The sequence below is a fragment of the Eupeodes corollae genome, chromosome 2 (assembly GCF_945859685.1).
Source record: "Eupeodes corollae chromosome 2, idEupCoro1.1, whole genome shotgun sequence".
NCBI lineage: Eukaryota > Metazoa > Arthropoda > Insecta > Diptera > Syrphidae > Eupeodes > Eupeodes corollae.
In genome coordinates this window covers 70,385,554-70,402,028 of record NC_079148.1, presented here as the reverse complement: position 1 = coordinate 70,402,028, position 16,475 = coordinate 70,385,554, and the positions used below count along the sequence as shown (strand labels likewise).

The 16,475-nt window shown below is 32.1% G+C and overlaps 1 protein-coding gene across 15 annotated transcripts in view; it reads left to right on the top strand.

Moving 5' to 3' along the window:
• The window catches only part of LOC129946784 (MAP kinase-activating death domain protein), a 78,332-nt gene that overhangs the window by 11,640 nt on the left and 50,217 nt on the right, over positions 1-16,475 (top strand). For all 15 annotated transcript variants that reach the window (XM_056057102.1, XM_056057114.1, XM_056057110.1 and 12 more), the window contains exons 2-3: positions 13,247-13,478; positions 13,603-13,946. In XM_056057102.1, coding sequence (XP_055913077.1) covers positions 13,359-13,478; positions 13,603-13,946 — 464 coding nt within the window. In that variant the 5' untranslated portion in view covers positions 13,247-13,358. The remainder of the gene's footprint in view (positions 1-13,246; positions 13,479-13,602; positions 13,947-16,475) is intronic.

The window sequence follows — 16,475 nt, the reverse complement described above, 5'->3', positions numbered from 1 at the left end:
TGGAAATTTTACCATACAATGGTCAATTGAAATTGTTTTAAAGAGAGTAAATACTCAGCCTGAACGAAGATTCAGATAAAGTTATAAACATTTGGGTTCTGGTGTTTGAGAAAGCTCCTGTTTGGTGTGTTCTTCGAAGTTTTTCTAAGCTTCTTCTATGAGTCCTTGGTTTTTCTCTTGCAACTCGAGCACATCAGCAAGCAGCTGATCCTTCTTGTTTGCTAAATTCCCTCTGGCTTCTCTGTCGATTTTAAAATTACGACAATTGATTTCGAGTCGTTTTATCAAGATATGAAGATCGGCACGAATTTTTAAAATATTTAACTCTTATACTCGTCATTTGCTTTGAGACATTTCATATCTGCTTCAGATTGATTTTGCAATTCCTCAGCAACAACTAAACTTACTTTCAGGCAATTGATTTCTTCAACATAAAGGTTTTGGATATCTTTAACTTGCTTATTCTCACCATCACCACCGATAGTGGACGTTTGTCTCTCAAAATCCTTTACAACACGTTTATGTTCCGACATAGTCACTTACATATTATATACTGAAAAAGTTGTATAGTTCCTTATGAAGCTTCATTGACTTGATTGGTGTTGTTCAACGACGACGACGATGACGCCGGCCGCCGCGCCGATGGCAATTGTTGTTGTTCCCAATGTTTAAATCTGTTTGAGACTTTTTTGAATAAATTCTTCGTGTTACTTGTGCCTGGTTTTTTTCGTTGATGTTTGTATTTGTTCAACTTTGATTTCAAGGTCTCGACAAAGTTCTAGCTTTTCATTGGGAAGCTTGGCTATTTTATCTTCACACTCATTTTCCATGGCCTTGCCATCGACCTTCCACTTTTGTATCAGATCATACAACTGTTTTATGGCAATGTTGATGGTATTATTGGCCAGTTATAGCTTTCATTGAAATCGATCCGAGAATTTTTTTGAATCGATATTTCAATATGTTTTCCTGAGATTAGAAATGAAAATTATATAGGTACTGATCGATAAAAAATGTATTTTCCTATTTTCCGGACTGAAATTGATTTTCCTGAACAGCAGAACAGAATCTTTCCACTGATTATTGTTCCAACTTCACACAATTCCAATGACAGATTTTTGTCAGTAAAAGTTTTTCGGTGGATTTCAATCAGGAAATTTTTTTTCAATGACAGAAACTTTTAATGATAGCTATAAACGACCTGTAAAGAAAATTCAAATGCGCCTAAGAAGAGTTTTCTTAAATTCCATATATTCGGACATTATTTTCTGTAACTTTACAACATCACTGCTGTAGACGCCTACGGAACAGATACTTGGAAACTGTGAGTAAACAGTCGCCTTCAGAATGTCAGCGTTTACTTTCATTTCCAGGCATTCGGTTTTTAAAATTTTGTAATCCAAATGTCCATATTGAAAAATTCTGTAAAAAATAAAAGAAAAATGTATTTTTTTAAAGAAAATTTTAAGTACCAACTAATTTTAAACATAGTTGTTCTTTTTCGACTATTACTATTTGTATTTAATAATTTACATCACTTATTAAAAAGTGTATGTGGTTACCTACCAGCTTCTAGTAAAAAGATTACATTTCGCTTCTTTTGAATACCTTTTTCATGTAGGTTTTGTTATTCAAAAGCATTTAGCTTTAACATTTTATAAATATGATGATGCATCTTCTTTTATTTTATCCTTCATCGCTTATCGTTTGATAAAAGTGATTGAATTCCAGCATCATATGTACTTTAATGCAATAATATTCTTGTATATAGATTTTTGCAGGTTTTATTGGTAGAAGGGCAGCTTTGTATTTTTTTTCCATAGATAACAAGAGTCAGGATTTTAGTTGTTAAAGTGAGATGCATTATGTAGTCTTTGACGCTTTAGTCGGGCTTTCAGTTCTTTATTTTGTTTCTGGATTTGAACATATTTTGGTGCAGTTTTTAGTCTCAGTTTAATGGCAACAGAAGCAGAGAGACCAAAATCATTTTCATCGGGTGTTATTGCAAATTCTTTGAGTTATTAGTTAGTGAATAAATAATTGTGTTCCCATTTGAACTTTTATTTTATTACAAAGTTTTTTGTAACGAATCCTTACTTGATACCAATAAGATACTGTACTATTAACTTATAACTTATTGTCATAACCAATTTTGGAAGGCCTTTTCTCAGGGTCCCATGATATAATACGTAAACCCTTAGCTTACTAACTATATTATTGATTTATTGAAAAACGTTAAAACTGCAACTGAAGTCTTATGTAGCGTTAAGAAATGGCAAAAAGTGAGTTAGGTTTTAACCTACAAATCAGAAAGTTCAATAAGTTATCCAAAAAAGTCTTTCCCAATAATTATGATCTCAATCTGGCCGAACAAATAAACAAATATATCTTTTAAGAATGTGAGAATTGTATATAATTAAAAAACTTCTAAACTTTTGTTTGGATATATGTATCTATAACTCAAAGGGTAGTGAGAACCAATTCCTTATGATCTTTGCCTTTCCAGCTCACAGGGAACAGGAACCCAAATTGATGTAGACTAAAATGACTTTTCCCATTGCTGTCTATTTTTCGGTTTGGTTTTTGTTTTAATTTTCCTTTTAGTCAGTAGTTTTTATTGTAATACACTAACAAATTAAGGGGAGCGGGGGGGGGGGGGCTGAAATGATGTAGAAACATCACATCTTTGAACCGAAGTGACAAAAGTTGGAAATGTTTTACGCATAAAACATTACTATAAAATTCCAACTGATAATGAATGAGAATTTGTGGAAGACGTCTCAACCATTCTGTATCTGTAATCATGTTTTTGAGTGGCCTATAGGACCGATAACACACCTTTCAATTATTCAGTTTTAGAATATAAAAATAATAACATTTTGTGAGCCAAGCGGTAAAAGATGCATGTAAATGATTAATGCTTCTATTGAATAAACCCGTAAATCAATGTAGACGGTAAGGACCGTTTGAGATAAGACTTTATCAAGAAAAAGATATTATTACCTAAGCTTTTATTGCCTTATCTTTGAAATTAGTAATTTCGTTTTAGATTTACTTAAAATAAAATTAAATTAAATGTATAAAATGTATGGAATTTGAATATAATTTGTATTAGTTGCTTACATAAGCCTTCCCTAAGGCGGCCCATATGTCTCGACTTTTTTAAACATTGTACCCAATTTTCGGGTTTTTGGTAAAGATCGACACTACATCTCTTCTTCGGTCGTCTTGTTATGGTGTTTTACTTTCCGGTCTCCATTTTGTAGTTATCTTTGTCCACCTTTGATCCTGAAGTCTTGTAATATGCCCCGCCCAACTTTATTTAAGTCTCTTCGTTCTATCTATTATTTTAATTATTTGGGTATTGTTGCGGATTTCTTCATTTCTTATCCTTTCGCTGTGTCTTATATTTAGAATATTTCTTTAAATTTTCGTCTGACAGATCTTACCTGGTCAAGTAATTTTGTAGTTAAGTTCAGGGTTTGTAATCCATATGTGAGCACCGGTAGAATAGCAGAGTCGAAGAGATATTTTCTATACTTTGGTGTAGTTCTAAAATCTGTTTGAGGCTCCATATTGATTTCAAGGTGCTAGTGATGCTTCTATATTTCTTTTCTTGGTCCTCAAAGGATTTTGTTTGTCCTTAGTCTCCGTCTAGAATTATAGCTTCTTTGATGTGGCTTATCATAATTTTTGATTTTGTTTGGTTAATTTGCAGTCCACAGTTTTTGCATATGCTATTGATTTCTGTTGTCATCTTTGTGTGTACAGATCTTTTAGAAATAAGGACTATATAGTCTATAAATCTAAGGTTGTTTAGGAGTTGTTTATATAGCCTTATACCAGTTTTCCAGTTCCTTTTTAAGAAAAATATCCTCTCTGTTTTCGTTGTTTTTGAAAATGTTTTTGATAGTCTTAAAACGCTTGGATTAATACTTTAGTTTTTCAAGGATGTTCCTACTTTATTGTGTTCAACTGAAGTGCTTTACTGAAGTCTATAAATAAAAACAAAAAGTACATTGGTTTGGTTGTCCAAATTCATTGCATTTTTCATTCATTGATTCATCGTCTCTAAGTAGTCTCTGAATCCAGCCTGTTCCTTAGGTTGTTTCTTGTTGAAATTTTTCCCGTTGTTCTTTTAGAGTGTTTTTGATGTATTGTTTTAAAGTCGTCTTATTTTCCTTTTTATGTATAATTGTTTAATTTATTGTGTCTGTATTGTTTCGTTAAATAAAGATGTTAAGATTTCGGAAGCGATTCTTTTACGTAGATTATTATATCTGAAGAGATTCCATCATTTCAAGCGCATTTGTCCTTTTTTAAATCGTCTATGGCCCCGTTGATATTTTTTTTCAAAAAAAAATAACAGTTTTTATTATAAAAGCAAATATTTGTATTTGAAAATGATATCTGTGAACCCTAAAACATATCTCCCAAAACAATTGACGGTTCAATGAAAGAATAAATAATAAAAATCAATTTAATTGGTAAATACAAAAGTAAAGTATCATATTCGTTTTTGTTAAACCACAAAGTCAAATATGAGAAATGAATTATTTTGTTCTGTTGATTTAAAGGTCGAGGTAAATGACTTATATTTTATTTGCTTTTATTTATACATTTTTCTCTCGAAGGAGTTGTATTTAGTTTGAGTTTTTAAAGAATATCCGACATAAAATCATTGGACATTGGCTTCATATGCATAAGTGTCATGGTGGATCAACTTTCTTATTCTCATTTAATTTTAATTTGAACTTAACCCCAACACAAAGACAAAGACAAAGGCTATGACATTGAAAACCTTGTCTTTCCCTTTCGCTTCAAGTTACTTACATTATTATGAATTTTTTGTAGACATTCTATATAAAGATAAAAGCTATAAGAACGGAGCTAAAAACGATTAATTATTGTGGACTGTTATTATTTCAATAGTGTTATCTTCTTTGGTAAACATGGTAAATAAATTTACGAATTACAAATTAAATTTATAAAATTTTTCTTCAAGGTAGTGTGAAGAGAATATGTTTTTTTTTCTAAGGTATCACCAGTCTGCCAAAGGCCATCCAACACAACAGAATAGGAGTGTTTGTATTTAAACTAATGAGGTTTTTAATTTAAAGTGCCTGCTATTTCAGCAGCTGTTATATTTTGACATTTAATAAGTAATAACTCAAAAATGAAACACGCTTCAACATCGCATTTAAATTATTAGAATTCAATATAAAAATTGTGAAAATTTGACAGTCATAATTCGCAATTATACAAGACCTATACAAAGTTTTCTGGATGCGTTGTTTTTTGAAGAGGTGATCACAATTGGACATTGAGATCTTGTGATTGAAAACTTTAGAACTTGTTTTGGGGCCATGTTAAAGATAAAGAGCCGTAGCTGTGGCTACTATTTCTTTAAAAGCCTTTTGCATTGTTAGGTTAGGCAAGGGTAGTTAAAGTTGCTGTCCAAGACGGAAACAGACACACTTAGGCCAGTTTAATGGCCCATTGTGATACCACATGAATCTTGAGGGTTTGAGTCCCTTACGAAACGTGAGAGGCTGATTATGCTGATATGATTTAGATTGTTAAGATTGTTAAAGAAGAATTCTCCTAGGTAATTCTTCCTCCTTCTTTTGTTTTTGAACCATCTGTATAAAAATAGATTGACTCATCTTCCAGGAATGTCCTATCCTCCCGGAAAGATCTGGAAGATATAGCAATGTGGAAATTGCTGTCGAATTGCAGTTGAGTGATGGTGTAGTCTGTGTGCTTTGGAATTGATTCTAAATATCTAAGAATTACGGCCAATGCTGTTGTTAGTCCACTGCATCGAAGTTTTTAGGCGAATAGCTGAACTTGCTGCTATTTGTTTCCTAAATATGTCAAGAGGTGTTAGTTAAAGTAAGGCGTCCAGTGCCGCAGATGGAGTCGTGCGAAGTTATCCTCTTATACTCGTACATAGGCAAGCTGAATGTTGGAATTTATTTTACTTATCCCTATGTTTATACCTTTCTCTAAAGCAGTCCACCAAAATGGTCTGATTACCGACGTGTATAGCAAATGCGTGATTCTGGGTTGTAAGCCCCATTTATTACCAATTGCTTTTTTGCAAGAGAAGAGAGCTACAGTAGCTTTTTTGACTCTTTCCTGTACGTTCGTTTCCAATTTAGTTTTTCATCTAAGACAAGACCCAGGTATTAAGCGTCGTATAAGAATTTTAATAGGATTCCTTTAATATAGGGATGGTTGACAAATGGAATTTTGTATCTCCTCGAAAATAAGACCAGATCGGTTTTGTGTGGGTTAGCACCCAGTCCACACCGATCAGCTCAAAGTATTAGTCCGTCCAAGTCATTTTGTAAGAATTCTTTTATGATGTTAAGATGCTTTCCTGAAACTGCTTTTGCAACGTCGTCCGCATAAGCTATCATTCTGAAGCCCTCTGCATCCAGACCATTTTGGATTTCATTCACCACCAGGTTCCAGAGGAAAGGGGATAGAACACCTCCTTGCAGTGTCCCTCTACTAACGGATCGTCTACCAGAAGAGTTGCCCAGTTTTGAGTTAATTATTCTGCTAGTAAGCATTAAATGAATTAACTCCCGAAGCGAACTTTCTACATTTAAAGATGTTAGTGCAGATGTGTCCACGTTGTTAAAGGCACCTTCGATGTCAAGGAAATAAACCACAGTGAACTCTTTGTGATGGTGCGTACTAAAGTGTGTAACGCTGTTTCCACCGATTTACCTTTTTTTAGCAGGCATGTTGAGACCAAGACAGAAGTCTTGCATCAATACTTGCCCTTAAATGGATATCATTGCATTGTTATCCAGACAACTTTTTATAATATTACTCTCTGAAAGACTTTTCGTTAAATTTCTTCAAAGTTTTCATTTTTAATAATATAGCCAATATTTTTAATTTTTGAAAAGATATTGCAGTCGAAAGTAATTTTTTACCAAGTCTTAGTATTATTTTTTTTTAAGGTTTTTATTTTTTGTAAGAAAACTGTCAATTCGATTTTTCTCAAATTTTAATTGAATATTAAAAACAATTTTTCTTTCAAGATAATATTACCTTGAAGCCAATAATCAAAGTCTTGAAAAGATATTTGAATCGAAAACTAATTTTTAATAACTTTTATTAAATTCGATTTTTCTCATAATTTGTCTGAATATTAACAACAATATTTTGTGTAAGATTAAATTATAAAATATCTCAAAATTTTGAAAAGATATTTGAGTCGAAAATGAATTTTTACTAACTTTGAGTAATGTTCTTTTTGGTTTTTATTTTTATAAAAAAAGAACTGTCAATTAGTTTTTTATCAAATTTTTACCTAATGTTAAAAACGTTATTCAAAATCAAAATCATTTTTTGTTCATACATTTTTCGAGGTGACAAATATTTGTTTTCAGTTTTTTTTTTTTATTTATAAAAAACCCGTTCATTGGAATTTGTTTTATAATACTCGTATAAAATTCAATTCACGTCTCTAGCGTTATTAGCCCGTGAGATATTAAGGGTTAACCAAAATCTTCCCTTTTTTTCAAACTGCTATGGTAAAAAACTACCCACGCATTATTCTTGTGAGCCCTTTTTGCATCTTTCTGCATTAGTATCTGTATAACAAAATTTATTTGAAGTCGATATCTCTTCTGGTACTTGAGCTATGGGAAACGAAAAAAACGTCGTGAACGTACGGACGTACGAACGTACGAACGTACGTCCACGCGCACCCACAGACATCTTTCAAAAAATCACATCTTTTAAAATTCAGAAACAGAACTTGCTGTATTATAATGATTATAAAAAAGAAAAATATCATTTGTTCCTGCTTTGAAAGCAGTATATGCAATTGCTTTGTAAGATTTTGGAAAAAAAACGTTCCTAATTTTGATGATGTCAAAATTTCTATTTTATCTTTGAGAAATAGAAAATTAGCAGACTGTAAGAAGAATATTTTCCAGTTCGTTGGAAAATAGCTAACATTATTTCGATTTTAAGATTAAGCAGATATACCTTTCAATTACCGGCCGAACAGCTTACTTAGATCTTAAGTAAATGCTTTGAACAAGTGATACAAAAAAAGATATAACAAATGTTGTATGTAATTCCGCTAGAACAGTTTGGACTAAAATGAAGATATGGTGTTCCTTGACATTGAAAATGTACTGTTTAGTAGAAGTCTTTGTTACATAAGCTTTTAAATGTCAATGTCCCAATGCTGGTCCAGATGAAATTCCTCCAGTTATTTAAAAAAAATGTGCATCTACTCTGTCTGAACCTTTAACAATTATTTTTAATAATTCTCTTTCTAAAGGAGAATTTCTCTCTGAGTGGAAGAAATCCTTCATTAATCCAATACATAAGTCAGGTTCTAAACAGGAAATATCAAACTATCGCCCGATCTACAAACTCTCAGCAATACCTAAACTTTTTGAAAAGATTGTATACGATAAATTATCGTTTTGGTTCAAAGAAATAATATCGCCTTACCAAATTATGTCCTCAATAAACTGGAAGAAGGTTTTCAGGTTGATGTCATCTACACAAATTTTGCCAAAGCGTTCGATAGAGTGAATCATTTGATACTAGTATCTAAACTAAAAAGCGCAGGTTTTCACTCTGCTATGATATCATGGCTTTCTTCCTACTTAACGAAACGTTTTCAAATTGTTTCCATAAATAACATTTAATCTTCTCCTTTTTTGGTAACCTCTAGCGTACCGCAAGGTAGTCATCTTGGACCGTTATTGTTCTTGATTTTTATTAATGACATGCCTAACGTTTTTAAAAACTCACACCGCCTTCTTTTTGCGGACGATCTTAAATTATTTAAAAGCATTAAATCCTCTCGCGACTGCCATCTACTTCAAGACGATCTTGATTGTTTAACTAATTGGTGCACCATTAATTACTTGTTTTTGAATGTCTCCAAATGTCAGTGTTTTACTTTTTCGCGTATTGCCAATCCAATCAAATTCGACTACAAAATAAACAATAATATTCTAGAGAGAGTTTTTGAAAAAAAAGATTTTGGAATAATATTTGATTGGAAAATAAACTTTATAAAACATATCGAATACATCATTGCAAAATCTAACACCATGCTTGGTTTCATAAAACGTAATTCATCTGATTTTACTGATCCCTCTAAAATGCCTGTATAATGCTTATGTCAGATCTATTTTAGAGTATGGATGTGTTATATGGAACCCTCATTACAACATTTCATTTCAGAAAAAGTTCACTAGGTTCCTTATTTGGAAACTTGGTTGGAATATTGAAATGCCCTCTTATTCAACTAGATGTAAGCTAATTGATATTCAGTCACTCGAAAACCGTGGAAAAATGTACTCCGTATTGTTTGTAAGTGATATTTTGTCTTCTCGTATTAATTGATCTTCGCTTCTGTCTTTAATTGATTTGTATGCTCCAAGTCGTCCTCTGAGGACTAGATTTTTATTTTTTGAAAGCGATCATAGGACGAATTATGCCAAAAATGAGCCAATCGCTGTGTCCGTGAAGTTAATCGTATTTCTTGTGTTTTTGATTTTGACTTTCATAGTAATCGTTCTACCCTTAAATGTAATCTACAACGTAATTTTATAATTAATTTATGAAAAGCAAAATACTATGTACATGTACATACTACATCTTAATATATAAAAATTCAATGTCATATGTATGTTCCCAGTGAACTCTTCACCAAGTAAACCGATTTCGGTGGAAGTTGGCAATTTATGTGTAATTTGGTCTAATTTAAGATATAGGATAGTTTATATTTCCATAAATGGTCTAAATTGTATGTATGTTGCATTTATATATAAAAATCCAGTGTCATTATGTATGTTCCCAGTGAACTCTTCACCAAGTCAACCGATTTCGATGAAAGTTGGCATTTTATGTGTAATTTGGTCTAACTTAAGATATAGGATAGTTTATATTTCGAGTAATGGTATAAATTATTTAAATATAGTTGCAAATGAAAAACACTTAATATAAAATCTACTGTTCTAATTATATATGATCATTATGTTTTCGGAAATATATTTTGACTTTGAAATAAAACTCAGCTGATCCCAAAGTTACCATCGGTGAGATGGACAAAATATGTAAGTATTGCCAAGCGTTAAAATTTCGCAATGAAACACCTGGCATGTGTTGTGCATCCAGAAAAGTTGTATTGCCATTACTTCCTACTCCACCTGAATCCATTGAAATCACTACTTTCTGACATTTCAAATGATTTAAAATTATTTTTGCGTAAGACACAAAAGTTTAATTCTTGCTTTCAAATAACATCATTTAGAACATCTAAAATTTGCGATCTCTCATCTGATGGTCGTAATTTTGAAACAACATTTAAAACACAAGGCCAAGTATACCATAAAATTGGATCATTGATGCCAATGCCAAATGAAGATACTAAATTTCTCCAAATCTACTTCATGGGCAGTTGTGAAGAACGTGTGCCAACTCGATAATTATAATTTTATTGAACAAGCAGAAGAGAGAGCAATTGTAGAAATATTTTTAGAGAACCGTAATCATCTGGTTCAACTGTTCAAAAGAGTATTACCACAATTGAAAAATGACAATTATGAAATTGTCATCAAAGCTGACAAAAAACCATCAGAAGAGCACGCTGGCAGATTCAATGCGCCAACCGTAGATGAAGTTGCTATTATTATGGTCGGTGATCCAGTTGACAACAGATCTATTAAAATTACACACCGAGATAATACAGTGAGTAGAATTTCAGATATACACCGTTTGTACGACGCACTCTAATACCCATTGATATTCTGGTAAGGAGAAGATGAATATCACATCAATATCAAACAGTGTGATCCAATCAATGGTAATGAATTAAGTAAAAAAGTTAGTTCAATGAATTACTACGCGCTTCGATTAATGATTAGATATAATCAGGACAATTATATTCTTTGATATCGTCAGTTGTATGACGAAAAAAAAATGTATACAATCGGATTATGTTGGCTGTTGATGCTAAACAAAGTGGTTTCTTTTTCTTGGATGCACCAGTTGGAACGGGTAAAACATTTTTGATATCGTTGATCCTTGCGAAAGTACGGTCACAAAAGAAAATTGCATTAGAAATTGCATCATCAGGCATAGCTGCTACTTTGTTAGATGGTGGTCGAACAGCGCTTTCTGCTTTTACGTTACCACTAGATGTCCATAACAATCCAAATGCTATGTGTAACATTAAGAAAAGGAGTGGAATGGCTACAGTGTTACAAAGGAGTTCAATCATAATTTGGGATGCGTGTACAATGGCTCATAAACATTTACTCGAAGTATTAAATAGAACTTTGCAGGATTTAAACAGTAATGACAGACTTTATGGTGGAGCTATTCTACTATTATGTGGTGATTTTCGGCTCTACTTTTGCTGTAGATTGCCAGACAATTTCTGTACTGTTGTTGAAACTAAAAATGATCTGATCGAGAGTGTCTTCCCAGATATAATAAATAACTATCTAAATCAATTAGCAATTATACGTTGCCTGTTCACGTTTAGGGAGACCATCGAGTTTATTTGTGTTGACAAAAGACAGGCTGACGAAAAATATTGTTCATCGATTGGCACTTCAGTAAACTTTAACTGTGATTTTATTTAATTTATGTTAAGCATAGTATTTATTAATAAAATAAAATTAAAGATGTTATGTAAATTAGTGTTCAATTTTGTCTATTAAGTCCTTCCTTAATTACTCAGCCACAGCAACGCGTGGTCGGGTCTGCTAGTACCCATATATAATTTTTTTTATGTAAATTATTTTCAAGTAGTCTGTAAGATATTTTTGTTTGATTGATGAATAAATAAATAAATACTCATTAACTTTTTATGAAAATACGGGTGTGCCTCAAGGCTCTGTCCTTGATCCTATCATATATAATAATTTGTCCTTTCCTCCTCCAATTGTGAAAAAAGTAGTCTTTGTCGATAATACCTGCATTTTTTCTTCAGATTTAATTAGCATCTTTATAGAAATGTAATGTGCATTACTTGATGAACAAAGCTAATGCAATGTTTGGAAAATTAAAATGAATGCTGTTTTTGACTCGAAAAGTTAAAGCCTGTTTTGCTGAAACAACAACCTAGTTATTTGCGGTACGAGTATAGCTTGGCAATTAAGTGTTAAATATCTTAGGACGCACCTCGATAAAACCCTTACTTTATTTAATTGTTTTGATAATTTTAAAAACTTTTTAAATGTATTATGTATTTCACTACCATGAATTTATTGATTTATTTATCAAACATCTTTACCCATTTTATTTTTTGTGTGTTTAATTATAATTTTGCTTAACATGTTTTTATTTCACCATCTGTAACGATGATTTTCAGTATTTGTTAAATTATTATTTACTTGTATTTATTTATAACTCATTTATTTTGTATTTATTTACTTAATAAGTTTTTTATTTTACAAATTATTTATTCACTACATATTTCGCTCCGTCAGTGTCCAATATTTGTTAACTTATTATTTGTTTTATGTATTGCTTAAGTAATTCATTTAATTATTCTTTTGCAGTATACTTATGTATGTACTCATAAATTTATTTATTGATTGAGTATCTTTAATAGCATGGTTCTATCTATAGAGCTTCACCGCTTCCCATTAATTACAACTATTTTATTGAAGGTTTTAAGTAGCTTTCCCTTGACCGTATTTTATTCTAGATTTTAATGTCCTTAAAAACTTATTATTCTTATAGCGAATAGTAAAGTAGTTATGTACAATAAAAACAAAAGTTAAGACAAACATTTTGCAAAACTTTAACTCTAAGATTCGCTCATGATCTTAATTATTAGTGAATTTTAATGCTACAAACAACATCAATAACTTTTTCCTTTTTCCAAAGTATAAAAACCCAAATCCCCTAAAGGTCTAGAATTCTAACTTCTCTTTGGGAAACTTATTTCTCAACATTTTCAGCCTTAAAGTTTTTACCTTATCTACATTCGATCCCAACACTGAATATATAAAACTTTTGAAATGTTATATTTATTTTTATGATTGTTATATATCCTGAAGATATTAAGAAATAACAATGTTTCTTTCCCTGGAGCCTAGAGGTGCAGAAAGATACTTTTTATATCTTTAAAAAGTACCTCGAGGTGTCACCTCAAAAGCAACAACAAATACTAATAAAATATTGTATACATTTAGTGTTTCCAGCCTAATTTTCTTGGTTATATTTATATTTTCAGATTGAAGTACATAAAATAAAAGCCGAAGAATTAAAAGGAAACGCTTGCGTCCCATTTTTAGGATAGGAGTAACTTGAGAAGACGACAGAGGAGAGAGGAGGATATACACAAAATGGCAGAACAACAAAAACTGTCGCTTTGTCCTCGTTTGGTGGATTATCTGGCCATTGTTGGAGCCCGAACTAGTCCGCCAACTAGGACAATTGCTGGAAATAAAACACCCCCCGTTCAGGTTTGTTGAGGAGGGTTCCATTTGTATTTATTATTCAAACCAAACAAAAAACAAATAATGGTTGTGGTTTGTATATGCAGTGAACTAACAGTCGTATGTTTGTTTTGTACATTCCATAAAATAGATGCCAGAGTTGTTGAGACGGTATCCACCTTCGGACCATGCTGACTTTCCACTTCCTCTGGACATGGTGTTTTTTTGTCAGCCTGAGGGATGCACAAGTGTTGGTCCCAGGAGAACTGGATCTGCGGTTAGGGATGCTACATCGTTTGTTTTCGCTCTAACCGATAAGGATTCGGGCAAAACGCGCTATGGTATCTGTGTGAATTTCTATCGTCCGGTGGATAAACATGTTCCTGCGAGTGCGGCAGCACCCATGGCAGCACGTGGAGGTCGTCGCAGTTCAGCTTTTCGACGAGAATCATGGCGAAAGAGCATGGAACGAAGTTCGGATTCAGCTTTTAGCAGGCAAGTTTATCTTGATTCACTAAACTATACATTATACAGCCTTTATACTATGACGTATAATATATCTAGGTACGGTATTCGTAATCTCTATGAACTCTATATACAAAACATGTGAATGCGTTTGGCTGTGAATATGAAATCAAATTCAAAAGCATTTGTTTTTCAAAAGGATTAATATCATTCGATGGAGAACAGGGGAAAAGGATATAATGGACGAACAGAATCAGGGAATTGCTATGGGCCAAAAGGGGCTCTTTGTTTTAGAAAACATTGTTTTTAAATTGTGTTTTATTTTCCAGAACTTAAAAATGTATATTCTTGAATCTATTCAACTTTTAATTGTTTTTGAAAATTAACTTTTGTTGGAGTCTATATAAGGTTGGTTTCAGGAAGTGCCGAAGAGATTTACCCCTGCCTGTAGCTAGGCCAACTCAGAGTTTAAGGTCTTTCTATTTTCAAAACTTACCGTATATGCTATGAATCTATAAGTACAGATACTTATGAAATATGTATCTGTAGGAAAAAAATATCGAAGAGCGAATAGTAACCAATCACTTGAAATTTTAAATTGTAAGTTATTTATATAATAACATTGAAAAATTAATTAAATAACGATTTTGAGGATGTTGAATTCTTCTATTCCTTGTCCTTTGGATGAGAACGTCAGTGTTAGATAAGCTCATATAATTCGATATCGACAGCGTTGTCTAATGGCGAAATATTAAACGCGTAGAACTATATGCTTCCAAAAGTTTAATATGTTCAGATTCGGCTTAAAACTGTAGGTCATCTCCATCCTTGACAACAGTACTCGCACACAGGAATGGTTGAGAGTTGTAAGTCACTACGCCCTTGTCTTTAACGGACTGTTGTGCCATCCAATTTATTTATTTATAAAAGTTTAATATTTCTCTGTCAATAAAGCACTGCCCATACCCAATAAGCGACACCTGCGTCTAGGACGATATTCAACGAGAAAAAAATGCCTCTAAGTGCTCAGAGTTTTCTCGACGATACAAAGAATTTTGATTAGATACTTTTAAAACAAGATTACATCTTTTAAACAAAATTCAAAAAGTAACTTCGAAAATAAAAGGCATCAAAATAACAACTGAAACATCTCCTTAGTAATGCAGTAATGTTTCGAATCTTTTGTTGTTTTTACCCATGAGCTCAGTTTTGATTTCGAGACGAATATACACCAGTTTCAACCTTTCCATAATTTCATATCAGAAAAAGCTTCACGCTTAACAAATATTTAAACAAAGTACGGCTTCGATCGGCTCCATTTCCCTACAAATACGAGGCTGTTACCATTTAAAAACATAAAACAAATTTAGGTGTCCAAGATTTTATTTCAAATGGAACGAACTAAAATTTTTAAGGGTCAGTTATAGCTATCATTGGTCGCATTCATAAATTTAGTAGTAGCCGAAATTTGTACACAAAGTCGATGTGAAAATTCGAACTCGCTTTGTAATTGCGTTTAGCCAGTCAGATCGACTTGACTACGTAGCCTCTAGTTTAGTAAATGTCCCCATCCTTTTTTTTCATCTTTGGAATTTTTGACATGTTGGTTAAAATTTTAATTGGAAATGTCTGTCTTTATGCAGGTTCAGACGACATAAGAGATTTGAAAGTAAGACAGGTTTCTAGTATGTGGTCAGCTGCTAAAAAGTTGACTGGAAAGTAAGCTAAGAATAATCTCCCTAGCTATCAAGTCAATTACACTAATGTCAAAATGACAGATAATAGTAATTTTTTAATTAATTGAAAGCTTATCTTTAATACTCTGTGATTCGTTTATTTTCTGCACAACTAGATTCAATGTTTTATTTAAAAGGGTTCCGTGTCAATTTTTTAAAGGAATAAGTTATATTTATTAAAAACTAGCTGCTCGGTTTATTAAGTTCATTTATTCAAACAAAACATATTTTAAATTGCTAGCTATTTAAAAGTCAAAATGACCCAAATGATATATTGTTTATATTATATTTATCAGCAAAGATTAAAAACTAAAAAAAAAAGAATTGTGTTCTCTTAATATGGTGGGTCTATATGAGTTAGTCTAAAACAGTTGAATAAACAATATATTTAGTTTTTCCATTTTGAGCATGAATAAATAAACAGTTGGGTGAAACAATTTTGGAAGAGGCAACATAAAGTTGGCCATGTGAAAAACATGATTGATCCAAATTGACACCACAAAAGTGAAATGTTTGCCCTTGGTCCTTATTTATGAACATCGCAAATGATAAAGGCACAGGATATTGTAATTTTTTGAATTCAAATGTTATGTCAGTTGGAATCATAGGGATACGCGGTATCAAACACACTTCTTCTTTTGATTTACCAGTTTAGATTGTAGCTTCAATCAAATTTATCAATAACTTTTTCACTGCCAATCTGGTGCCTAATTCTACAGAATATTCGGAAAAACACATTAAATCAACTCATTTATAGATTGCGCAATTGTGCAAGAATTGTTCTGTAAAGTGATCAATCCGTTGGTTCTGTCGATTAATATTT